Consider the following 25,831-nt stretch of genomic DNA (forward strand, 5'->3'; position numbering starts at 1 on the left):
GATCAAGAGTGATGCAAATGTGTCAGCGTTCCAAATGGCTGGATGCACACAGATCAGTCCCCGGGGGAGACTCAGGAGTACCTTACTAGACCACTTGGTTGCTTCCCGATGTAGAGACTGAGCAGCAGCCAGAATGGGTTGGTTAACAGGCTGATTGGTTGGCATTAACAGCAGCTCAGGCTCGTAATCATCTTCAATGTCAGAGGGGAGAGTGAATTCAACATCTGCATCATCCTCCTCATCTATATCTACACCAGCCTCAGCCGCTTCATTAACCACAGTCACAGGCTTTGCAGGTGGCAGCAAAGGTGGAGAAACGGGACAGTTAGTACAAGAAGCAGAATTTGGTAGAAGAGCATGAACTGAGCTGTTTTAGTGACCAAAACATCCTCTTAGACTCTCGAGATCCGACAGGACAGCTCTAGGATCATGTAAGAGGGAGGAGGGGAAGGAATACAGGATTAGCAGAAGGAAACAAACATTTCACCTGTGAACCAAAGTTACCAAAACAATTAAGAAGTTCCAATTCAAAGACACGGCGACATTTTTCAACTCAGCATACAGCTTCTACACGCAGAGGCTGATTTTCAGAACAACATTTTTCTGGCAAGACAATGGTGAAATGAATGGATTTTCTGTTTTAATTAAAGCCATTTTCACTGGCTTGAAGCAGGCACAGCAGCTGATGACTGTGGTATTTGTGCAAACACAAAGCATGTATGAAAGCCTTTTCACGTATATGTAAGAAGAGATAGCAGCAGGGCCACAGAAAAACCACTGACACTGTTTGCTGTCAAGAAAAAAAGGGTGATGGTGGCAGGGAAGATATTGTAGAAATGGGTACTGAAGTACTGCAGATAATGCGAAAAAGAACAAAACCAGGTTATGAAAAAAGGAGGTGATACTGAATGTTATGAATGACATGAATATTACAGTTCTTTAAAAAGACTGAAACAGAATTAGTAAAGAAAGAGGATTATGAAGCATATTATACTGTTTTGCCACAATATGTTGTATCCATTACCTTGGAAAAAAAGATTCAAGCAAATAAAAGGAGATCACAAAGATGAGGTAAAAGTCCTATAATAGTACAGTCATTCATAATATAATAGCATTTCAATAAAAAAAGATATCATACAAATTTACTAACTGCATTTCTTTGATGAATGCTACATGTCAAGCAACCCTTAGCAAAAACTACGCATTTGCAACTGAATTTTGCTTAAGATCTGATCTTTTAATAGAAAAACATCTATGTCAGTGAAAAAATGCAGTTTTTGGAAGAACAAGTTCTAGCATTTATATATTGACAAATCAACCCATCTTTGAAGACTTAAATCTAAGCATTAATTCAGTGAAAAGTTTCCAGTATCCCTCGTTTTGATGCTAGTTTTGACACAGGAGCCTAACTAAACAAATAAAACTTCATTCTCTCCTTTATTCAATTGAGGGGGAAAGGCAAGGAAATCTAAAGCAATAGGTGTTTGTTTTGTGCTCTGTGAGAAAAGGAATACACGGAAGCCCAGAATCTACCCAGTGAAAAGGAGTTTTTGTTAAAGAAAAAAAGTAATGAACTTTAAATCTTACAGGAATGGAGAATGTTATCAAATGCTTTTAGAGATTACTTACTTGCCCCCCTATAAACGTAATACATAGGAAAATATCAGTGGGCTAATATAAATGGCTAAAAAAGCAGAAGGCAGTTGACACAGCCTGTTGCCATTTAGTATAAGCAAGACCTTGTGTTTCTGTCTTTCCAGATCTAACCCATATTCCTCAGTAACAGTGTCCATCAATCCCTCTTCCACCCAATAAGGAAGTGGCTTCAACTACAAAAATATTTTTGAAGTTCTATTTTTCTGCCCTTTATGATTGTCTGCAAAAATATTTTAAAACTTGGATTGCATGTGCAAAATTGTTCTTGACAAAGTGTCCTGACCACCACCTTCTTCCCCAAAATATATTAGCAAAGCAACTGTACCTTTATTGGTAAAATGGAACTGCTAACAAGAATTTAAAGAACAAATGTTACACTGGTTTGTTGGTCTCAACTTATGGTAACAGCAATAAAATTAGTGTTTCATAAACAAAAAACAATAAGCTTGGGGCTCTTTTATAATTAGGAGGAAGTTTTAAGGTCTGCTGCCTTGTTTTGATACATAAATATTTTAATAGATGCATTATTTTAATTATACTCTAGTGTGTCTATACATGTAATTTAGTACATATATAGTAAACACTTTTTTTTTTTTTTAAACCTACTGTGTATTGTTAGGTTACTCATTTGGGGATTCAAACATCAAAACACTTAGGAAGCTGAAATTAAGATTTTCAGCCTCAAGATTACCTTCTGAGAAGATATGCTCCAGTCTTATCCCTTAAATAAAATAAAAACATATGTGGTATATCCAGAAGTATGAGTGAAATAAAAGCATTTCATTTAAAGGAAGGGACACAGATTTGTAGTATTTCTTTTGTACTTTATTTATACTTCCAAAACAGATGTGCCTTATGCACACCAAGTTGTTGGAGTTGATTCAGTAATCTATTAAAGTTTATCCTCTCGTTACTATGCATTGGAGTGGAAGAAAAAAAGTGAAGATTTTAAAAGCCAAATTCTGGCCTTCAATTAATACCTGCAGAAGGCAGGTATGACATGCTTCATCATGGCAATGAAATATTAAAAAAAAACAAAAAGGATTTTGGCCTTGATAGTGACTCTACAAAAAAGGAAGCAGACCAGGTTATCTATATACAGTCACTTTTCTGATCAGAAGAGCACCAGATAAACTGCAAAGTAACTTGCAGCTCCTTCCAGAACACAAACCAGTTCATGATTCTCGCAGCTGATGTCTGCAACATTCATGCAGACATCCCAAAGTCAGCTAATAAAACCATCAGCTTGTCAACATAGAAAGGCACTAAGTATTGCCTACAGAGGCACTATTGCATCATCAACGATCACAAAGAGCACACATTTGTGTTTGCAGAGGTACGATGATAAAGCATTCTAGCACTTCTGAGTACTAGAACAGTTGTACCTAGCTCACTTTGAAGATGAAAAGGTTCCTAATTCTTTTACTGCAGTGTTTTTACTATTTAGCCTATATAAGTCTATTCTCCACATTGAGGCAACTGATACTGGACCAAACTAACACACTGATTCTGAAGAAATTTTCTTTGCAACACAGGACAAATCTGTAACAACTTCTTACCTTGCTAGACCATTTTCGTGCTTCATCATGCAACTGCCTAGCAGCCATCATCATGGGCTGATTAATAGCTTCTCCTGCTTTCTGCTCTGGGAATTCTTCATCCTTTTCTTCAGGTGGTGGTGGTCTGGGTGGGGGAACCTCACCTTCTGGAAGTGGTGGTTTTGGAGGAGCAAGCTCATCAGTCAGCTAAGAAAGGTAAAAACCTTATTCAGTACAATGAAATAGTACAAAGATCGAGTATCATGACACTGACATGGCAAGACATGATCGCATGAGCTCATGCGTTCTTCCAGAGTTCTTCCAGCTTTTCAAGTGCTCCCTTTTTTAGGAAATACCACGTTTTATTCTCTTCTTTTGAACGCTGGATTATTTATTTATTAAGACATCAGGCTGCTTGTATACATGTCTGGCCAGACAATGAGTTTTCTGTCTAAGGAATAAAAATTTAGTCAAAAAATTTCAGTGTGCAGTCCACACTTCATCAGTGGCAACTGAGTACTGTATTACAAAATCTGCTGCACTTACATGAAGCTGCTCAAGGTCAGGAGGAGGAGGGGGAAAATCTGGTTCCTGAGGCTGAAAAGCTTCTCTGACTTTGGCCACAGCTCCAAGAATTCTGTATCCAGAATCCAAAAAACTCTTCTGCAAACCTGAACAAAAATTCCAGTCCCAGATTAATAGCATTCTGTAATATTTAGAATTGCAATACTATCAAAAAAAAACACAAAAAATATTTTGGTAAGGTACCGCAGAGAGTGCACATATTTCTATAAAATGATTTTTAAAAACCACCACAATGTTTATACTTGATTTCCATGTTTAAAATGTTAGTATCATATACAACATGCATAAAATAAAATTTATGCTGAGTAATGGTCACTGTCAATAGCCAAAGTAATTTCCCAAAACAACTTTTAGAACAGAAGACATTACGTACTATTTTCCTTACAGAGGTACTACTACTGATAAAAGTAACAAATACTTGTTTCTGATAAAGATCATGACATCATGCAATGAACTAGAATGATGAATCCTTTTCCTTGAACATGACAGAGGTTTTAGCAGTTAATGGTGTGACCTTGATCTTACCATTATGGGATTTAAGCATACACAAAATTTCCATAAATGGGGATACACAGCGGTACAAGAGAAAATGAGCACTATATCACACAGCATTCCACCAATAAAAGATACTTTTCAAATCAGCTGACCAAATCCTTACCAGGATCAGAAATGTTTCCTGCCACAGCTTTAGCATCCATTACCATCGGTGATATAGTTTTGCTTAGCTCATCAGAGGCTGCTTTAACAGCCTCCCGGAATTTAGGGTCTTCTGAATTTTCAACCTCTCGTTTTGCCACCAATAGGATGCGGTTTGCTCGTCTAGCAATGCTGGTGGCGCCAGCTACCAGCATCTGTGGTTGCATATTGGCCATTGCAACTTTACACTTGTCAAGATCTTTCTTAATAGCCTCTTCTGATGCATCCAACAGAGACTTGGTATCAATGGCTTCATCCACCAACCCTAGGATAAAAGTTTAACAACATTAATATTCTAATTTCAACTCTGGAAAGGGCTATTACATATTTCTGAGACTGTTTCCAACCAGAAAAGCAACTATTTCCAAACTTGAAGAGTAGGGAGGAGTGGAAGAAGGCATGAAAATCAGACCACATGTATTACTGACACTATGGAACTACGGTCAGTCTTGCTCCCATTAACAACATCCCAAATTCTTACTCATCTAACGTGGAATGTTGCTTGAATGAAAAATTGACTTACACAGTATACACAGCAGAATTTCATTCCTTGCAAATTTCTTTATCTATATTCAGCAATTTTGTAGCCCTCCCATTCATGCAAAATGAAAGATTCCTCTTGGTTGTGCTTTAACTTAAGGGTGATGTATAGTGATAAAGCAGTGAGATTTAAAATTCCCACAAGTTAATTATGGAGATGGAGAGGGACACAGTATACAGCCCGGATAAAGTATTTTGTTAGCAGCCCAATACAGATTGAAACATTTCTTCAGGACTGAAACTTTTAAGTGTTTCAGAAAGAGTCAGTACATCTGTAGTTTTGTTTTATGAACTCCATTCATGAAGCTCTTACATCACTTTGAACATGTTTTCTTGCCCCCAATTAATTATATGTCCTCATTCAACATGCCAAGATTATGTAAAAAGAAAAGCCTCAAGCTGCTACAGTGATACACTGCTAGCACAACAAGTACAAAACTAAAGGTATTTTGTTCTTCCCAGGGAGGAATTAAAGCCCAATTTGCTTCCTCCACCAGTCAAAACCAAGTCCTATGAAGCAAGTTATTTTGTTTATGCTAACATGAACACATTTCTGGAGTCACAGAGCACACTCCCATTTCTCTTAAACAATATTTTTTAATTCAGTTATTACTTCTGTACATGTCTCTTCAATCCAAATAGAATGGATAAAGAAATCCATACAGGGTAAATAAGCACAAATATAATCTTCAACAAAAAAATCCTACTTTACCTGTCATTTTTTCTACATTATCAATCCATTGGTTTTTCATTGTCTCAAAATGTTCATAAGCAGCTTGGTTTCCAGGATTTCTCAAAAGAATTCGAGCAGCTGATACTACCTATGAATGAAAAAAGTTTTTAATTAAGTAACAATAATTTTTAATTATTACATTTTTAATTATTAAGTAACAATATATAAAAACATTGTATGTGTTTCTGAAAATGCATTTGCTTCTCCATGCTAGATGTGAAGCTCCTCACTTTTAATACTCCTCGCTTTTAATACTCCATTAATTCTAGTTCAATTTCTGTTCAATTTCTAGTTCTGTTTCAAGATTTACAATGCCTCTAGTATTTGTTGATACAAATATTTATTCTAACTTCATTTACTTGCTTTCGCATCAGAAAGTGTTTTATCATTTACTAATGGTTCTTGAAAGCACTAATGTACAATACTTTTGACATTCTCACTAGTTCTAGATAGAAGTTTAATCTGGAAAAAAATCATTGAAGAAGCATTTTCTCTACTCTATTAAGCCTCCAAGTAACCGTTTCAAGGATAAGTTACTGGTGCTTCTCTCCAAAAGCTGAAGAGTAAGACACATCATTTAATTACCTTGTCCTACCCTTTGGGATATACATGAATATTTGCTATTTCTCTTCTCAGAATGTCGGTGCTACATTCCTTACTGCTATTAACATCTTATTCTGATAAGCACAAACAAATGGAAAATTCCACAGAAATCCTTCCCAACCCTTACATGTATAATAGCATTTTGAGACTAAGAAAGCAAACCTGTGGGGTAAGTTCCCTTGCTGATTTCACTGTTGCCTGAATGCCTTCCACAGTGGTTTTATTAGCAGTTCCAACTGCAGCTGCTTTTTCTGCTGTTGCTCCCAGTCTAGCAGCATGGTTTTCAAAATTTGCTGCTCTTTCATCAAACACCTATTTGTCAGAAGAGAAAAATATATTTAAAAACCTTTACTTCCCACACAGAACAAAAACTTTCTCCAAGTGTCACATACCAGAGACACCTTCCTAACAACTAAACTTAACACGTCTCCTGACATGATGCAACAAGACACAAGGAGTCTGAAACGGTTTCATTTTTATCTTTGTACATTTGTGGACTTTCTTCTCTACTAACTCATTTGGTCTACAAATGATACTATCACACTTCATAGCTTTGAGATATAAAGTACATTAATTCCCAACCACTGTTCTAGCAACTGAGTTGAAACCATTTTAGCTTACAGAGATAAATCCTCAAACTCAGAATCCAGAAGTGACTGCATTTGGAAGAAAAATATGGGCTTTACTCTAAAAATCGAGGCTTCACATTGGAAAAAATTATATATATGCATTCTTCTACCATTCTTATTTACACAAGGACAGAATACGTTGATAAAATCTACACTGCTGTAAAGTTAAATTTACCAAGGCCTTGGTAATTATTTTGATCATATTCAAATCAACCAGCCAAACAGAGCTTGCAAGCCGAGAGTTTTAGATACTTCAAGGCCAGTAGCACTGAATTAAGGGAAGCATTATACAGCAAGGGAACGGGTTAAGTGTGCTGATTAATCTTGACATGAATTAGACAACTTTAGTCATCTTATATAAATGTCGAGATATGCAATCCACTAACTGTTGTCAGTGATTTGGCACTAGAATTATCAGCATGCTGAAGATAATGTGGTATGATCATCACAGAGAACAGTCTTTAGCATTTACTGAAGTCAGGGATGACACAGTTTCCAGGGATATATAGCACAATCCTCAGACCCCAAGAGACCAGGAAAACTTTCATGGCAATCATCTTGCAGTCAGAATTAATAAGCATGTATTACAATCTTGTGAAAAAAAATACTGATTCATTGTTCAGAATACTTATTCAAAATACCAGTTCATTTCTCAAAATAGTGATTCTTCTAAAACTGAACAATAATTGAAGCTTCACAGGAAAAAACACTCTTTCATATACTTGCCTCTTCTCTATTGGGAGTATCAGAAGGAGCAGTGGCTGCTACTGCCAACAACTTAATAGGAGTTGTAGTGTCACTAAAAACATCAGAAACCTCCTGGGTCATTGCTTCTTGCATCCGTGCCTTAAGATCCTTCAAAAAACAGAAAGTATAAACTCATGATACAGAACCATTAAGTTCACAGGGCTTTAAATCTCAGAAAACCTCTTATTAACAAAGAAAAAAGAAAAAAAAAAACGTTACATTAGAAGCTATAAAGATAAAACAATCTCATAAGCATGTTCAGTAAATCATTTTTTCATCATTTGAAATGCAAGAAGCTCACATGCCACTCATTGTAGCAGGATCAGAAGTTATGAATGGCATAATGAGACCTTGACACTCAAATTTGCAATGCTAACATGCTATCTTCATTGAAAGTAAGACTTCTCTTTATTTTTACTTCTAAATTGCTCATTTAGAATTAATCCCTGAAGCATGATATCAAGGTGTTTTGTAGAAAGCTTGCTTTAAACGTCTCAGATAAACCACCACTTGTTTTGCTGCATTTTTTTGTTCCTCTGTTTATTGGTGCCTCCAACATAGAAGCCCATTATCAAGGCAGTACAAACTCTTCCATGTATTATCATGTGCTTCAGTGTCCAATAAAAGATTTTTACCTTCAGCGAGTCCTGAAGCTGAGCAGCAATTGCCCTAGCCTGAGGAGACTCTCCCTCCCCTCTCGCTGCGAGGTCAGCAAGTTGAGCAGCCAGCTGGTCTACACGGTCACATTTGGCAAGCAGGTCTTGACGATAAGGTCCCATCATGACATTGGCTAAACGACGACCTTCTGCGACCAGACCCCGAATTGCTGCCTGGCCTACAATGGAAGAAGTCATGTTACATTAACATACAGGACAACTAAAACTTGAAAGTGTAATTCAAACATCCCATGAACTAAATGACATTCCAGAATATCTGTTTTTTTAACAACACGTTTCTGGGTGGTGAGAAGGATCTTCTGCAGTTTCTCAGCAATGGCACTTCAAACCCAAACAGGAATTCACCCCTCACCAATATTTTTTTTTGCCTATTACAGCACTTCAGGCCTAAAAATGCATCCTTTTTTTTAGGTAGGGCAGCCTCAAGTTAACCATTATAGCTGTCAGATATCCCTACAGAACTGATCTGTTGACTCTAATAGAAATTGCTTGCAAACTCCTAGTACTGCAATTCTTCTCCATGTCACTTCAAGTCATAACAAGCTGAGCAGGAAGAGGGGAAAAATTCATGTACAAAACATAAATTTTAAAACAGAATACCCTCTTCAGAGGTTCCAGAAATCATGGGTAAAGGAATGTCCAGTGTCCAGGACTGGAAAAAAAATAAAAACGTAAAAAGCCTCCACAGCATGTTCAAGTTCTTCCTGTCAAAAAAGTCATTTTTAGTACAGCAACGTCCTTAACTCTCTTACAGAAGCTTCCTGTTCTTTTATCAACAATGTGTTCCTCTGTTCTTTCAAGTAATACAATAGTAGTCTTTTTAAAGGAAGTCATCATATATAAAGTCCTTTAAAGACCTACTGAAGAATCATTTTAAGCCAATGCTACCATACAAGTAATCCAAGTGCTGTCCAGATCAAACACAGCACATACCTGATTGACATTCTTAACATAACCTTTCCTACCTATAAGCACCCTGCCAAGTCTCAATCCAAGGAAAGGGATTTAAATGCAAAGAAAAAAATGGCATTATGTTTGTTACAAATAAAATTTTTCTTCATTAACCTACAAATATTACAGTTCTGGGGCATTACATCCTTTCACACATTTTTATCATTACATATTACTATTACAATTGATTAAACTCTGTATTCTGTAGTATACATTCAGCACTGAGAAACTTTGGTTCCTTCAAAAAACTTGCAGTATACAAGTTTCATGATTAACTAGGTACTTATAGACTTTGTAGGGTAGGGGAGCAGGTTTAAGTTCCCTTTGTTTATTTTGCATTAAAAATAATAAAAATTAAGCTTACTTTCTGTGCTTCCTCAAGACAACCACCTCAGATTTCACCATGTTATAGACCAACAAAAATCATGAAGGCATACTTTCATAATTCAATTTAAGCCATAATTCAATTTAATTTAATGATAGCATGCTTAGATTCTCAGATCACTTTTCTCTTTGAGTAAGTAGCAGTCTCCTCAGATAACCCAGCAATTATACAGGAAATGCTATTTTTAGATAAGGTTTATGAAGGACTCAATTACTCAATTTGCTGAAGTATATATAAATTCATATTTGAGATACTATATTTGCATGACATTAAAAAGCAAGGAGCAGTCTAAAGTTTGTCTGTTCTACCGTACACATTCTCCCATTCTTTGCCAAAGTTGTTCTGTCTAGAACCAAGAGAATCAAGGCCAGCCTCATTAAATAATATTGCAGCCAGGACTTGGCTATAAACCACCAGCCAGGAACTGCACGTCTCATCATCAATGAAGAAATTCCACAGATCCTCAGCATCTCAGTAGCAGTACATTCAGTCATAAAAATTACTAAGTTAAAACATATTGTTTTAGTTACTAAGTTAAACTAAGTTTTAGTTACTAAGTTAAAACAAATTGTGACTGGAGGGGGGGTGGAGGGGGAGGTTAAGGAGCATGCAGAATCACTTACCTACTCCCCGATCATCAACTGTAGGATTGTCTATCCACCTTTGAGCTTGCTCAATCTTGCCCTCCAAATGGACAGCTGCTTTAACTGGCCTAGTATTTGCTACAGCTCTGTTTGTTTTGGACTGTAAATTCTGAAGTGCTGTAGCTATTTGCTTAGCCAGTGCACGGGCCTCAGGAGAGTCACCTTTCCCACTGAGGATTTAAAAAATAGAAAAACAAAGTTATAGTAATATACAGATCTTTTACAGCTACTCTCGAATTCTGTAGGAAAAAGAAGACAAGAGAGGTACTTCATCTTTTAAATAAAGTAATATTTCAGACTTGAATCTCAGAACAAATAATGCAGATCTGTCGTTCATAAATCCCCACCTCATTTCGCTGCTGTGGCACCTAAATATTACTTATGCTCAACACAGCACTGAGGCAGGGGAAGGTATGGCATTGTCACTCATCAGTTTGATTTCCCATACCCATGGCCATCTTATGAACACCTGCAATAATGTCAGATTGCAAGTACAAAAGTAAGTAGCAACAGACCCAAGGCTATTCATAAACCAGAAAACAGTACATTAGGGCTGCCAATGAAGTATCAAGAAAAGTTTGAAGTGTCAAACTTCAAAGAAAAAATATTTATCTACATATTGCAACTGGCCATAGATTAAAGATCAGAATTTTTACAGTAATAGTTTCTCACTTCCATTCTCAAGCATCTCCTTTGCAAAACTGATATAGAAATATCATTTCCAGCTGAGCACTGAACACAAGGTAACAGGATTTTCTCCATGTCATAATATTTATCTTTTATAGAGTTTACAGTTAGAGATTAAAATACTTGACTCAGTATTCAAGTGCTAGGTATTGCACTCTGCCATGTAGTAAACTGGTGAGTGGAAAACAGTGATGACATTTGTCTGTATAAACAAACTTAAATTTCACATTATCTCATTCCTTTGAAGTGCTTGAGAATTACAAAGGCTTCAGTTTGCCTGTCAAGTGTTCCATGGGCAGTAAAAGAATAAAAATAAATTATAAAAAGACGCTATAGATACACAATTGTAGTCACTCTCATCTTTCTTTTGGAGGAAGATCACATAAGTCAGGCTTTAAGATATAAATCATTAAGGTGAAGCATTAAAAAGGATACTATATTTTATAGACTAAATTTTTTAAAGGATATTAAAAAAGGTTAACTTTTCTTTCTCCAAGAACTGAACAATTCTTTGTATTCTATTTTTATTATATGCAGGATGAAAGCTAGAAATTATTATATATCCATTTCCGGTTCTTGGAGGAAAATATATCCCCAAATGAATCATCCATATTCTCATTAATAATTTAATCAGTTTGAACTGCAGATGAAACATTCAGATAAATTTATGGTGATAAAACCAAAATACATACTGTCGTCGCAGATCAGACAGCTTAGCTGTCAAAGCGGAGATCTCTCCCAAGGAACGAAGGATATCATCTCTTTCTTTAGGCTCCTCGCATAGTTCTGCAACTTTCCTTGCTTCAGCCATAATTCCCCGAATATGTTCCTCTCCTTCACTGCCCGCATTAGGATCTGCAAGCCAATTCTTAATAGGAAGAAGTTGCGTATAAGTGAAAATAAAACAGAATCAAAAGATAAAAGAAGAATCAATACTGTAATATAATTTTCTGAAGCAATTATTAAATTATTGGTGGTACCTGAGCAGCATCAATCTTCTTAGCAATAGCCTGCTTAGAGTTTGTCATGGCCTCCAATTTCCGGGCTGCATTCTCCACTTTTGCAGTGAGCATATCCAGGCCTTGCGACACCTGCTGCGCTTTCTGCATAGCCATTGGCGTAGCACCCTGTCCTCTGCCCAAGAGGAAAAGAACATCACAAATTCAGCTCAGGTTTGAAAAAAGAGCCCTTATTTAATGAAGAGACAACAAAAACCGTTTATGAGCATTGCCAGCAATTATTGCAAGAATTACAGTATTAAATAAGAGTATATTTTTGCTTGGAAAGCAAAATTAACTGAGGAGTTTTTAACTGTTTTTAACTGTTCTTGTTATGTTCTAAGAATATATTTAGAGCATATTTCTCCCTTCCTAGAAATTTACATTTAGCAACCTCAGAAGAACTTTTTAAAAGTGTCACAAAGTAAGGCTAACTGAGGACACAGTTCATTTTATCTGCCCAGGACAAGACCTATTATCTACTCGTTCACAGACTGCTGCAACAGTCAGCCTTATGGGAGGGTATGCCTCACATTATGAAGAGAAGCCAGTAAGTGAAAGGAAGATGTCTTAGTTGCCTCAATGATGTTGACAGAGTAGATAAAGATTATGGACTATCGGTAAGATTTCTTAAAATTGAGAGAAGTGTCTGACCTATGCAAATTAACAGGACTGTAAAAAACACTTTGCAGCACTACCATTCTTTTTTCTGAAATGGTAAGAAGTTAAAAGTTGGATAGAAAAATTACTTCAAATATAGTAGTTTAGAAAAAAAAAATCTCATGCTCCATTCCAGAACACCTGACTACTGGAAAAGTTTAAGCATGTTGACTTTACCAACTTCATGCTCCTCTCCAACATGTTGTGCAAAAACTGGTAAAAAGCCCTTACATTCTCTCAGGTCACGCAGCTGGAAATCCATGTGAAGCCAAACCAAAACCAGCTTCTCATCCACTACCACTGTTATAGCTAATACACATGATTTATATCATTTTAATGACAGCATAACTAGTACTTGTGAATTTTGACCTATTATTAAAATATTATACCATGAAACCATTATGTCTAGCTAATGGATCCCTAAGAATAGCTTTCTGGAGTTTCTGCATGGGTTCTGTTTTGCTTTTTTTTTTGGGGGGGGTGGGAGGGACAGTGAGCATCACAACAAAAATAAACTGACGTTAGAACACTCTGACTTAAGTATTTACTACACTGATGAGCTGCTGAAAAAATGTATTGCATGAACAGCCTTCCTCTCCTATATGTGATGAAACAATGCAACTGCAAGTTCAGAATAACTGTTTTAATAACACTGGAAAATTGTCCATTAAAAGCAATAGATTTACCTAGCTCGGAGATCAGCTAGTTGATCAGTCATCTGGCCCAGAGTTTTGCATGTCCCCAGAATCTCTCTGCGTTCTTTGCCTGCACACAGTTCTCCTGCTTTTCCAGCTTCATCAAGGATCTGTCTTATTGCTTGTTCACCAGCATCCCCTAAGATGTACAGTCAGTTAGTAAAACATCAAACAACACTTTCCTTGCTATCTATGAATAAACTACTACTTTCATGGTGTCCCACCACACTAATTGCACTATGTTCAGTCATCAAAAAATATTTATCAAAAACTATGAGATATACACCAAATGGAATAATGAGATGATATTTCTGAAACAGCATAGCATAACCTTAATAATGTGCATCATGTGCCATGTATTTCAAGTAATTTAATCATTCTGTTATCATAGCTTGATTTCTTTAAGAAAAAAATTATACAAATTATAATGTATTCAGGCTGAAGATATTCAGGATGAAAAGATTAATGTAGCCTTAACTTAACACAGTTTTAAATCTGATTTCATTTTGGGAAAAGAAGATGCAAGAATAACATCCCTGTCCTTGCAATTCAGCCATGGTTCCATCCTCTAGCATGGATAATGGCACCTTTGGTTCCTCCATTAAATTATTACACTGGAATTGGCTCAGAAGTCCTGCCATAAGGACCACTCAGAAGACCAAAACATTACAGGGTTAGTTCAGTGTAATATGCCTGACTTGCAGCAAGTTCTACAATTATATTTGCATTTGTCTTTAGCTACTGAACAATTAATGTTGTATTTCATTAATTGTCAATGTAAATGATAGAAGACTTTCAAATAACTGAGATTTCTGGCATTGAGTGTGGTAAAGGGAATGAGGCATAAGCAGCAGCTCCACAGATATGAATAATTCACTTCCAGCATTTACAACTGTATTATTTTGGCTTTAGTTTCAGACAAAGTGTTTCAGAGATAAGGTCTCTCGAAGTCTGAATGGAACAGGCCTCCACCTGGTTTTATTTGTTTTAAAGATGCATACTAAGGAAAAACCTTTATATAAATAAAGCTGACTGTAGTTATAGTATTTATTGCAGTTTTTCATGCTAAGCATTTTCTGTCAAGACTGAAAGAAAAATACTGAGAGTCTGCTATTAGATAAAACTGAAGTTATACAAACTTGAAAGTACAGGATAAGGAACTTTAAGTATTGGGATCTACTGCAGTTAAATACTGCTCAACATAATTCACTTATTTATGCTTTTACTAGTGGAATGCAAATATAAAATATGTATGTTATACAAGAATACATTTGGACAACTTAAAACAGGCAAAGATTTCCAGGACATTAAACACAACTTGGTAGATCTCCAAGTATTAAAAAAAAAAAAAGACTATCTACTGGTATCTTCAGAATGATCCACTATGCATACTATGCATAAGTTATTAATGCTTAACGGCTATTCAGACCTTAAAAAACTGAAATACTTTGCACTTGTTTTTGAATATTACCTGGAGGTGCATTTGGATCTCTCAGCCAACCTTTTGCCTGGGTCATCTTTGAATCTATTAAGGCTAAAGCTCTTTTCATGGCTTCAGTGTCCTTTGCAAAAGAGAAACCACCATAATGATTTTCAAAAAATCAAAGCATAAGAAGTCAACACAATCAAAGCAGACAGAAGTTGTATAAAGCACAGCCTACTTACAGAAACACACCCATGTAAGCAGCTCAAAACCCATTTTCAGACTAGCAGTTCATAGTCACTTATTTCCAAGTAAGGCAGACATTTTCATATCACTCAAAATGCAGAAAATACGCATGCAAGTTTAGTGATTTCTCTATTCCTTTATTTTCTTGTGTTTTAATTCCTAAATAAGCTCCAATAAGCACACATCTTAAGTGTTAGTTCCATTTTTTTCCTTAGTGTACATCAGAGCATGAAGATTAGAGTCAACCTTTTAAAAATGGAAATCAGCCAGTGAATTTTGCTACTTTCTGTACAAGAGGATGCACATCTGCAATTTTCACCTGTTCTGCTGCTTAAAATCCAATAGCTGCTGTCTGCAGAAAAACAGACTGCCAGTTAATTCCTAGAATTCTCAAATATGGATTTTACTGTCTTCGGAGACTTAAACACGTGTTCACATGCGGTTGTCTTAAACTCAGAACTTCTCTACCAGGAGCAAAGAAGCTGCTGCTTTGACTATTACGCAACTATTTTCCAGCACTTCTTTGACTAGAGAAGATAAAACCACTCAGTTCTCATCTCCCTGCATACTCTGTTAATTGTTCATGCATCACCTCTCCACTAGAGGCCAGAAGTTTTCTATCCTATACAAACAGGCAGAGTACCCAGCACCTTAAGTAAGAAGTTGGGAAAAAGCCCAAATAGATTTTTACCACACATGTAATGGAAATAATTTGAAATGCATCTAGTATCCCATGATTAGTACACAGGTCATGGAAAAAAAGCCTGGCCCTTGTGCTGTTGGACTATCCATGCCCAGCTCCTACAGAGAAGCGCCTGTTCCAAGCATCAAAGATCACTATCTGGTGCAACATGGGATACTCTTGACAATACTAAAAAACTGCCACATTTTTGTGAAGCAGTTCGTTCTGCACTCTTAGTCCCAAAGATACATTACTGGGGACATTTTGGCATTTAAGCCAGTTTTATTTAGGCATGTCAGTCTGTCAGCTACTTGTAGAGTATTATAATACAACTCAACTAACTTTCTAAAGGTCATTCAACACAGCTGGATATTTTTAAGGGCTCCAGATTCACAGCCCAAGAGAGTGCACCAAAAGCAGAACTGTTTTCACCTGGAAGACTGGTTCTCCAACCTAGAAATTGGGTCTCAAAGCTTAGGTCAGGATCTATTTAACAACATCCAAAGGATAGGACACGCATCTAGGGTTGGAAGGGGGGACAATGTTTTAAAAGTCATCTTCTCTATAGCTTGAGATTTGTGCATTTAATATACAAGAGTAAAGTAAATAATCATACAATAATTTAAAAACTGAAATGAATGCAAAAAAAACCCTTACCAGCTGTGATGGTAGGTGATAGTTTTCTGTTGTTTTATGTATGTACTAGAGTAACTTTAGCTTGGAATGAATGGTTTACTGCAGGCCCATCTACCCATAAATAATTTGAAACAAAGGATTAACTGAATTTTTAAAAAGGCAACAGATGTTGCTTAGCACATTGATGAGATGCTAGGTGTGGGATGGCTGGGAAAGGACAGCGTTGGGATAATGGGAGGGGCAGGAACTCCTCCCCTCTTTACTGAAGCAGCCTTTTGTGTTGCCTCAGTTGCCTGCAGAGTTGCAGTTACATCAAAATGATAAAGAAGTCTAAGAAGTCTCTCAATCTTAATCTCTTAGCAAAGGATGAAATTAAGGGTGTTTCATCTTTTACACATGATTTTGTGACTGCTAGCACTACCTAAGCAATGTGTGTTGAGCTGTATGGCTTGTACACGCATCTGGAGGTGCTTGCTGTGTTCATACATGTGGCTTGCATACATGTCTGGAGGCATTTGGTGTGTTAGCACATGTTCACACGTGTGGCTCTTATACATGTCTGAAGGTGTTAGGCGTGCTCACGCATGCTGCAACATGTGGCTTGTACATGTGTCAGGAGTCTGCATGTACATGTGTTTTTCAAATGAAATTTAGATCCTACCTGCCCTTCATTTAGAGCTAGAAACAACTGCAAACAACCAAAATCTGCTCAGACCACAACACCCGACACAAAGATCATATGAAGGGAATTTTGAAGAAAATATGCAGAGCCAAGCTTCTGGCAGAACAGATAGCTTATTCACCATCCAGGGTTCAATCCTACATGATACTAGATACTTCTCACCTACCAAAGTTTCAACCCCTTCCACTTCTATGGAAATGGGAAGTGTATGAATTGAGGATTACTTCAAGTTTACTATAAAAAGGAAAAGCTAAGAATATATGAGTTAAACTGCTCTGTAAAATGAAAAGAGGAAAAATTGGAACAAAACTATGAATAGAAGAAGTACATGCAGGGCTTTTTATCTTTTAAGGTTTTGTTAGAGATCCGTATTTTCTCACTATTTCAACTCTAAATCAGCATACTATTTTTAAAAAATTCTGTTTATTGCAATGCAGTAACAGTAACATGCACTTCAGAGTCTGTACGAAGACCAAAATAGTTTATGGCAAAGCCTACAGCTCTAGTTCCATAAATTTGTTCCTTCTCAACTATATCTATGTAGATTTTGTGATACTTTCACATATACACAATTCAAGAAAAAATAATAAAAAAACTTTCCAAATCAACAGAAGGATACACTATACCAGTAAAATTCAAGATTGTGCGTCCCCAAATACACCTTACTTTGCTCCAAAAAAGCATGGGAAAAAGAGCTTTCCTTTAATCACCAAGCATGAAACACATACAACAGTAATCTCAAGTAGAAATTAAGAACTCCTCCTCTCCTTCCCACTAAACAAACTGTTCAATACATATATACACAGTAAATACAAGGAAAAGGTCTATAATACATCACCATTAGCAAACTACTTCCTGCTTCTTCATCCCACTAAGCTTTTCAGCTCAAATTCTTTGTCATCATGTTTGGTTAATGCCTAGTGACACGGTTCCAAATTGCCAACATGCCCTAATTCAAATACCAAAATACTATTTAAAAAATTTTCAGCTCAGAAAGCAAAATGATACTTAGATATACTTGTCCGTACAACATACTCATGAATTATGTATAATGACCAACATTTTCTATTTAGAGAGACTGCTAATGCACCAACTGTTTTCTTAATAAAATCCTTTATTTAACCTGCCTTGTTAGCAATACAAGTAAGAATTTCCTAAGGCGAGCTTGCCAACTTCTTGCAAGTCTTTTTTTTTTTTTTTTTTTTTAAACCACGGAAGTTTCCAAATTTCTTCCGTAAAAGAAAACTGTACTTGTATTTCATACAATGCAGGAATGATTGAATCAAAAAATAAAGCTTAATTAAAAGATATACATACAAAATCAAAGTTTTAAGCCTAGATCTGAAGAATATGAAGAATATGAACCATCTGAACTGAATGAAGGAAAGCTACTACTGAAAAACTAAGGAATGGACAAAATCCCCGATTTAATAAAGCTTTCTGGACATACAGAAAGGTTGATCCTGCATAACTGGACCCTTTATTTATAACTACAGATGCTAGTAACACAGATTAACACAAAAGCATTCCACATGAATGTGCTCTAAAATCCTGGGCTAGCTCTAATCAGATTCAGAAGGACTGTCTCAATGCAGTTCAGCTTGCCATTACCATTCTCTTATGACAGCCAGTTCTACACATTGGGCTAGTAAGAGTCATTTAAAACTTCAATGTGTATTTACATAAGTATAGTGTTACAGCTGGCACACAAATAAAAAGTTGCACAGCACGTCTGCACACAGCACGAAATCCCACATACATGCTTGTTTTGTTTTAGTGCAAGGTAGAGGTGTAGGGTGTGGAAGAAAGCTTACCTTCTAAAGGTGAGAAAGGGGTAAGAAACAGGAGAACAAAAACAAAGATGCATAAAGTAGTCATAATAAGGAAGTGATAGTGACAAAATAACTCAAAAGGCAAACTAAGGGCCAAGTGTCAAACAATATAGGCCAAAGTGAATTTAATGCCTAGATTACATCGGTTAGATTTTCTGCAAGAGATTTTATTTGTTAATAAGTCTGGCTTTGTGTCTCAGTATTTTCTTTAAATAAATTTCCAATTACTTGTTGCTTGTAGCATAAAAAAGTTCACTTCAGTGATTTACCTTAAGATACTTAAAAAAAAAAAAAAAAAAGGAGTATCAGTTGTGTAGCTATATTTATCTGTAAGTTCACAATAACATTTTTATGATGCTGGCCATCAAACAGCTTTAAAGCATATTTCAGTATCTGCATCGTGTAACATTTAAGAGCACTGCCTAAACCCTCCAGGTAAGTGGTTAAAGTCACTTACACGGTTTAATACTGAGTTATAAAGAACCAATTCTGCCCATATGCCGTCTTCACAGAAAGGCTGCTCAGAATAGCATTGTCCTTTTTCAGACAATACAAACACTTGAAATTTACTTCCATACCCAGACTAAAAATGGGGCAGGGATGGGATGGGGTGTTGGTGTTCAAGGAAGTATCCCCAAAATTGACTAAAGATTCCCTAATTTCACGCCTTTTGCACAAGAAATACGACAACAGTCTAGCTCTTTTAGTATAAAGGAAAAAAAAAAAAAGAATCACACAATCTCACTAACAGATGCATAGCTACAGGACCAGTTTAAGGCATAGAACAATACCTTTTACACCTAATTTCCATCAGTCAAATATGATGTAAGTTAACTATACGTAGCAAAAAATAAAAATTAGAGAAATACACAGTATTCCAGGATTACATATTACACATCAGAACTAAGGTGTGAACAAATTTAAGTCTTCTGTGCAACCATTCAGCTCCAGTAACCATTGGTACACCTTCAAATAACAGTCCTTTAATCTAGCTTCTTGAGAGAGAAAGCTAGTTTTGAAAAACACATTAAAACAATCATCTGTGGTAATGTTGTTCAACCTTGAAGAGATTACATAATGTACTGCAAAACTGATGGACAAACGCACATTTCAACAGTCTCAGATTCACAAGCAAGTCTACAACACAAGAGTTAGACTTCTATATCCAAACATAAATGTGAAACATACCTTGCTGGCCCAGGCATCTTCATCCCAGGAAGTGAGTTGTAATACACGGATTATTTCATTTATCTCAGCACTCATTTTCTCTACTGTGAAATTGCGATTTTTCAAGGCCTCTTCTATTCCCTGGCTTTTAGAGTTTTTCGTGGTTACAAAAATTTTCATAGCTGTGAAAATACCACAGATTAGAAAAAAACTATATGTAAGATACAATCAATATTCACGGTAACCCTGAATACTATTGCATTAATGGGGAAAGAGTGCATTTTTTTTTATTATTTTTTTTAATGGAACAGTTTATCTAAACAGATTGTAGTTTTGGTCAACTGTGCTTCTTGGAGCTTTTTGTCTTGCTTGTTGTTTGTTTTGTGTGTTTTTGTTTTGTTGTGTTTTTTTTTTTTTAAGTCATTAAGTCTCCATCTATAACTACAACAGCGTTTTTAACATTACTGTACGGGTTTGAGCTCTGAAACCAGTTAATTAGACTGACATAGCAATACTACTCTTGCAACAACCACATTCATAATTTCCAATTAAGAAGATTGTCAGAAACACAGGCATTGGCATGTGGTAAGAGTTCAAACCTGCTTCGTAGCACATTCTGCACATAATGCCATCAGTGCCTTGCTGCTGCAGCTGACAGTGTTTGGTCAGTGCAGTGAGATCCAGAAAACACCACTGCAACTTCATTTTATATTAACTTGCAATTAATTAATTAATTTATTTTTAACATTATTACAACTGTCTCACTTTATACAATTCACAGTTCCTCAAACAGACAAGTGTCAAATGCACTCCAGTAATACCATTAGCCACCAGCCTTTGTGATGGCAAAGAAACAGCATTTGAAGCCATTATTTAACAGATGTCCACGATACCTCAGAATAGAGACAGAAATAAAGCTTGTGCACACATGCAATACTAACATTACACTCATTATCTTTGCAGAAGGGATGGAGTGGAAGCGATGTGATATATTTAGAACTGTTGTATGATGTAGATCTATTCCGCAGTATAGCCAGGAAAATAAAGGCAAGTTCACATCCCTTGATACCCTGGCAACAGAGTCTGTGCACACTTCCTCACCCAAACAAAAGAGTGTTCGCCCAATTTTTAAGTTTACTGCTAAACCATATATTTTATTTGCATTTTTTGTTCCTCTCCATTATCATAATATGCCAAAAACGAGCCAGAGAATTACAACAGAAGGATATTCTGTATACAGTTATTAAGCAAGCAAAAAATCTGAGTAGGATAAAGGGAAATGATTGTTCTGTTTTAGAAACCACCACGGTGCAAAACTTGGTGTGGACCACATTATATCTGGGTACATACAATACATGTCACTGCTCTTTCCCCCCGGGCTGCCCTAAGAAGTAAACGACTCTTGTGACTGCCTATACATGGCTCAGCACAGTGAGATACTGCCAGGGCCTCCACATAAAAGGAAACAGTGATGCCAGCAGACTGTTATGTCCTTGCAAAAGAACTTGGTGCGCCAGAGCCAGTAACGCTACAGCAGTCCAAAGTGAAGGTTTCAAAACATCAGTTATCTCTTACTACAACTGAGCTACTCCATTACACCAAGCCTTTTAACCTAAAATGTTCTTACAAGACTATATTAATGCACAGCCTCTTAGGGATATATGCTAAACAACGATTAAATACTTAAAATCAAGAAAGCAAAATGCCATTCAAAAAATCAAATGTATCGTGTAGTTATTTTGCCATTGGTACAGAAGCGGTGTCAATGCTGATAGCTTTTAGTCAACATGAAACAATGTAATTCCAATTCAGAATAAATACTGATTCAGAGTGACATTAAAAATTACAGCAAAAAAATACCTGAAATAAGTACTGGCAATAGCTCCTTCACAGTATTCATGGAGTTTACCAGCATAACTCTATGTTCCTGATGAGTTAACTCCTGTTGTCTTTCATCAATCATTTTCGCCATCTTTGTCATTCCTAAAAGATTAAAGCAATTAAACAGTCAGAAATACAGCATTAAGTTTAATTTGCAACAGTTAGGCTTTCTAAACAAGAACAAAATGCATAACAGCAAGTACATGTAAAACATTTCTTTATATTATAAGTCATTATTTAAATTGCATTCTAGGTGCTTCAAAGTCATTGATTCAAAACCTAGCCACTATTCAAGGAAGAATTGAAGTCTCAAAACTCCAGATTTAACATACCAGCAATCAAATATGAAAATAATACCCCGAGTAACCAGTTTCAGACATTAAGCCACCTCATGAACTCTGGAAGCCAATTTGCAGGGTTGGTGGTTTGTGAGTTTGTTTGTTTGTTTGTTTTTTTCCTCCTCCTTTTCTGTTAGGATTTGATCAAAGCTTTAAGAGTTAATGGCAGAAAAAGGAAACTACTGGTTTTTTTTGTTTGTTTTGCCTTCAAAGTCTTTAGGTTCTAGTAGAGCTCAAGAATTGCATTCATTTGTACTTCAGTTCTGCTGGAAATATTTCAGTGCTCTAGAACTGTGCAAAGAATTCAATTTATTCTAGCACAAATCTAAGAGCTAAGACTTGCAAGGTTTACCACACAGCACAGGTGGAAACTTCAGAGAGAGCTCCATAAAAATTTAAACTGCTTTAAATTGGTGCTGACATGGTCCCACCCTCTCCCCCTTAACAGGGCACAAAGTTAGCAGAAATTTACATAGTGTGTGGCTGAAATAATCTGCTAGTTAGCATCTTAAGCAACTTTATATAACAACGGTTACATGAGCTTCAATGCCAATGCTAAATAGTAACGGAATCCCCACACTGCCAGCACAGAGTGGATAAATTGTGCAGAATCACATTTTTGTTCAAATGACAGAAGACGCCTAAAGACTCCACTTCCACCACAAAACCTGTAAGCATTTGGTTGATGTAATGGGAAGATACCCTTGCTCATGGCAAGAGGTATTGGAGTGGATGATTTTTGCTGGTTCCTTTCCAACCTAAACCATTCTATGATTCTATAATCCCATTATTTATACAGTTCTCATATTGACAGTAAGGTCAGATGCCCAGTGATATAACTGAAGGCAACTAGGACTACTGGCATAAAACGTTTTGTGGACATGGGCTGTAAGCATTAAGCAGCACATATTTAGAGCATGCCAGAAGCACAAGATTAAGTATGTATCTGTTTAACAGTATGAATTTAGACAAGATTAATTCTAAGAAATTAGACAGTTGTCTAACACCTATTACCTCCATCATACAACCAAAACAGCAAGTTATGTCTCAAGTTAGTGAGAAATCCCAAAGGCTTCTGACTAAACCAAATAAAATATATCAAAGTTTAGGGAAACCTCCATTTTAATGACATGGAAGATAATGACCACATAAATTATAAGTGTAAAATAACTAATTTCACAGAAAGAAAATTATCTGTTTTGCTTGATCTTTGCTTGTTCATAAGGAGGCAAAAATCTATTTAGTTGAAGGTAATTTCTCTGGGACATTACAGAAGTTTAAAGAACGCTATACCTTCATGTGAAAACTGAAGTTTTTCCGACCTAGAAACAGGGTAAAGTATATCCTTATGTTCAATAAAAACAGCATAATTTTCAAGTAGACCAAGGATGACAAACGTACTCCGACATCAGAGCTACTAGTCTGTTAGCATCCAATTTTATTTATGAGCTAGCTATCCTTACACTACATGCATATTCTTATTTATATGTATATATAGCTTATTTATAAGCATTCTTCAGTTCAGTGTAACTTCACCGCAACATCTTCCTATATTTCTAGCACATCTCCTTTTGGTAGAATGCTTTTGTTAAAGTACTTTATGCCTGCTGGAATCAAAGCATTTGGAATAGTGGATGACAGAGATTGAGGGTAAGTTTCCTCCATAGCAACTCAGTGCTTCACTTACCAATCATTTATTTCCACCAGTAAAAGAGTGCAAGTTAGCACAGGGAAATAACAAGCAGTGAAGGAGCATCAAATAATGAAGGAAAAGAATTATGTTAACAGCTGGACTTTTGGATTACACTGCAAGACAGCTATTTCTGCTACCTCATTAAGATGTTAATCTATGACATGGTGCTTCTACTACTCCAAGTAATTCCTATTAGCCCTAACCATCTCAGTTAGTACAGACATTTTAACTGACTTCATAGCTGTGAGTGCTTAATTACACAAGTTTCTTTTTTTTTTTTTTTTTTTTTTTTATTCTGACTAATGCATGCTTACTTCCCTCACATGACAGTGTAGGAAATTAGAGTACATATCACCTGTATAGTGTGTGTCATTTACCAGCATCCTGACTATTCTTTATTTTTAAGAGAGAAAGTCAATCACAGAAGAGTAATCAGTCACGCTCTAGTTTAAACAGACACTTTCAAAGCAAATGCTTTATCATTATCCAAATGCTCAAAGCTTGGTTAAGGTGAATAAGGTGTGTGGGGGAGAAAAGATAGTGGAAAAGACTACGCTTCGAATGTTTATGATAGACTGCAGCAAATCAAACCTGGCCCTAGATTCTTTGTGTATGTCACCAAATCCTCCATAGTCTCTACTACTTCCGCCACAGTCAGATATTCCAATATTCCTTTGCAGACACGGATGATTTTACGGACCTAAAAAAGGAATATTCCATCATTTATTAGATGAAGCTAGGTTACACTTGAATTAGAAATGCAAGCTTATCATTAGAACAGAATAGGTATAGCATTTGTGATCACCTGTACATCATGTTAGCAAAGGTCTGGGATACAGAGAAAGCAGACTTCAAATGCTCATCGGAAATATTATTCACCATACAGCTTTATATATGGATAAAGAATTATGAAGCACTCCAGTGAGAGAAGGTAGATACAACATTTTAAACCTTCCAGAAAAATCTGTCTATGAAGACTGTACTTTATTTACCTCTGGACTTCTGCCTCAGCAATTGATTACTTAATTTTTTTAGTTCACATTTAATTGCACAGAGTTCTCCTAAGTTGTTTAACTTAATTGTCTTACCTCCTGAACCACATTATTTCTGACAACACCATGTACAATTCTCATTGAAGAATGACTTAATTAACATTTAACTCAGATCAACCACATGCAGGGTTCAGTCCTTAGAACAGATCATAATTTCCTCTAAAATTCACTTTAATTTTGTCTCCATGTTAGTTTATCTTGAAGCACAGTAGGACACAGTCATGACAGGTTTTGTATTAGAGAGAAATTGATAATTACAGACTTAGTTTTTTTTAAAAAACACACGTAAGAGACAAGAGTTCAATGAAGCATTAACTCCAAAGAAATCAACCTCTTTCCTAAACACTGGAAAAAGGGAAATTAAAAGCTATTAACTTCCTTACAATTATGCCCTATAAAACTTTGTAGCATTTATTAAAAACACTTAAATTGTGTAATCACTAGTGCTACTGAGGAGTCCCATAGCACTCTCCCTATTTCAGAGGAATATGCTAACAGTATCATGAGCTGATTAAATGTGACATAGGGATGCCACGTTAGACCACTCAGAACAGCAGTAGGAGTAACACAATTTCTTACATTAACAGACAGCTGCAAAGGTAAAATTTACAATTAACAAGAGCATTCCTAACAGCATTAGCTTCAGTTCTTCATAACAGTGTAATATTTGCTACTTAGAAAGGAATGACTCCATACTCCCAGTGAGAGCATCACAAGATTAAATAAGATTCGTAACACAAATAAAAGCTTTCAAGTATAAGATACTCAATATCCA

General features: G+C 36.2%; 1 protein-coding gene across 4 annotated transcripts in view; it reads right to left on the minus strand.

The window, feature by feature from the left end:
- The window catches only part of VCL (vinculin), a 62,382-nt gene that overhangs the window by 6,269 nt on the left and 30,282 nt on the right, over positions 1–25,831 (minus strand). Inside the window, exons 4-19 of one of the 4 annotated variants that reach the window (XM_027459788.3) lie at positions 24,596–24,704; positions 21,953–22,075; positions 20,114–20,274; positions 14,896–14,986; positions 13,416–13,563; positions 12,052–12,205; positions 11,764–11,939; positions 10,364–10,554; positions 8,363–8,562; positions 7,707–7,835; positions 6,514–6,663; positions 5,728–5,836; positions 4,438–4,740; positions 3,741–3,865; positions 3,216–3,401; positions 82–288 (exon numbers count right to left, since the gene is read on the minus strand). In XM_027459788.3, the coding sequence (XP_027315589.3) occupies positions 82–288; positions 3,216–3,401; positions 3,741–3,865; positions 4,438–4,740; positions 5,728–5,836; positions 6,514–6,663; positions 7,707–7,835; positions 8,363–8,562; positions 10,364–10,554; positions 11,764–11,939; positions 12,052–12,205; positions 13,416–13,563; positions 14,896–14,986; positions 20,114–20,274; positions 21,953–22,075; positions 24,596–24,704 (2,562 nt within the window). Of the gene's footprint in view, positions 1–81; positions 289–3,215; positions 3,402–3,740; positions 3,866–4,437; positions 4,741–5,727; positions 5,837–6,513; positions 6,664–7,706; positions 7,836–8,362; positions 8,563–10,363; positions 10,555–11,763; positions 11,940–12,051; positions 12,206–13,415; positions 13,564–14,895; positions 14,990–20,113; positions 20,275–21,952; positions 22,076–24,595; positions 24,705–25,831 lie in introns of all 4 variants that reach the window. The other 3 variants (XM_027459787.3, XM_027459790.3, XM_027459789.3) reach the window with 3 other exon arrangements.

The sequence above is a fragment of the Anas platyrhynchos genome, chromosome 6, assembly GCF_047663525.1.
Source record: "Anas platyrhynchos isolate ZD024472 breed Pekin duck chromosome 6, IASCAAS_PekinDuck_T2T, whole genome shotgun sequence".
NCBI classification, from domain to species: Eukaryota; Metazoa; Chordata; class Aves; order Anseriformes; family Anatidae; genus Anas; species Anas platyrhynchos.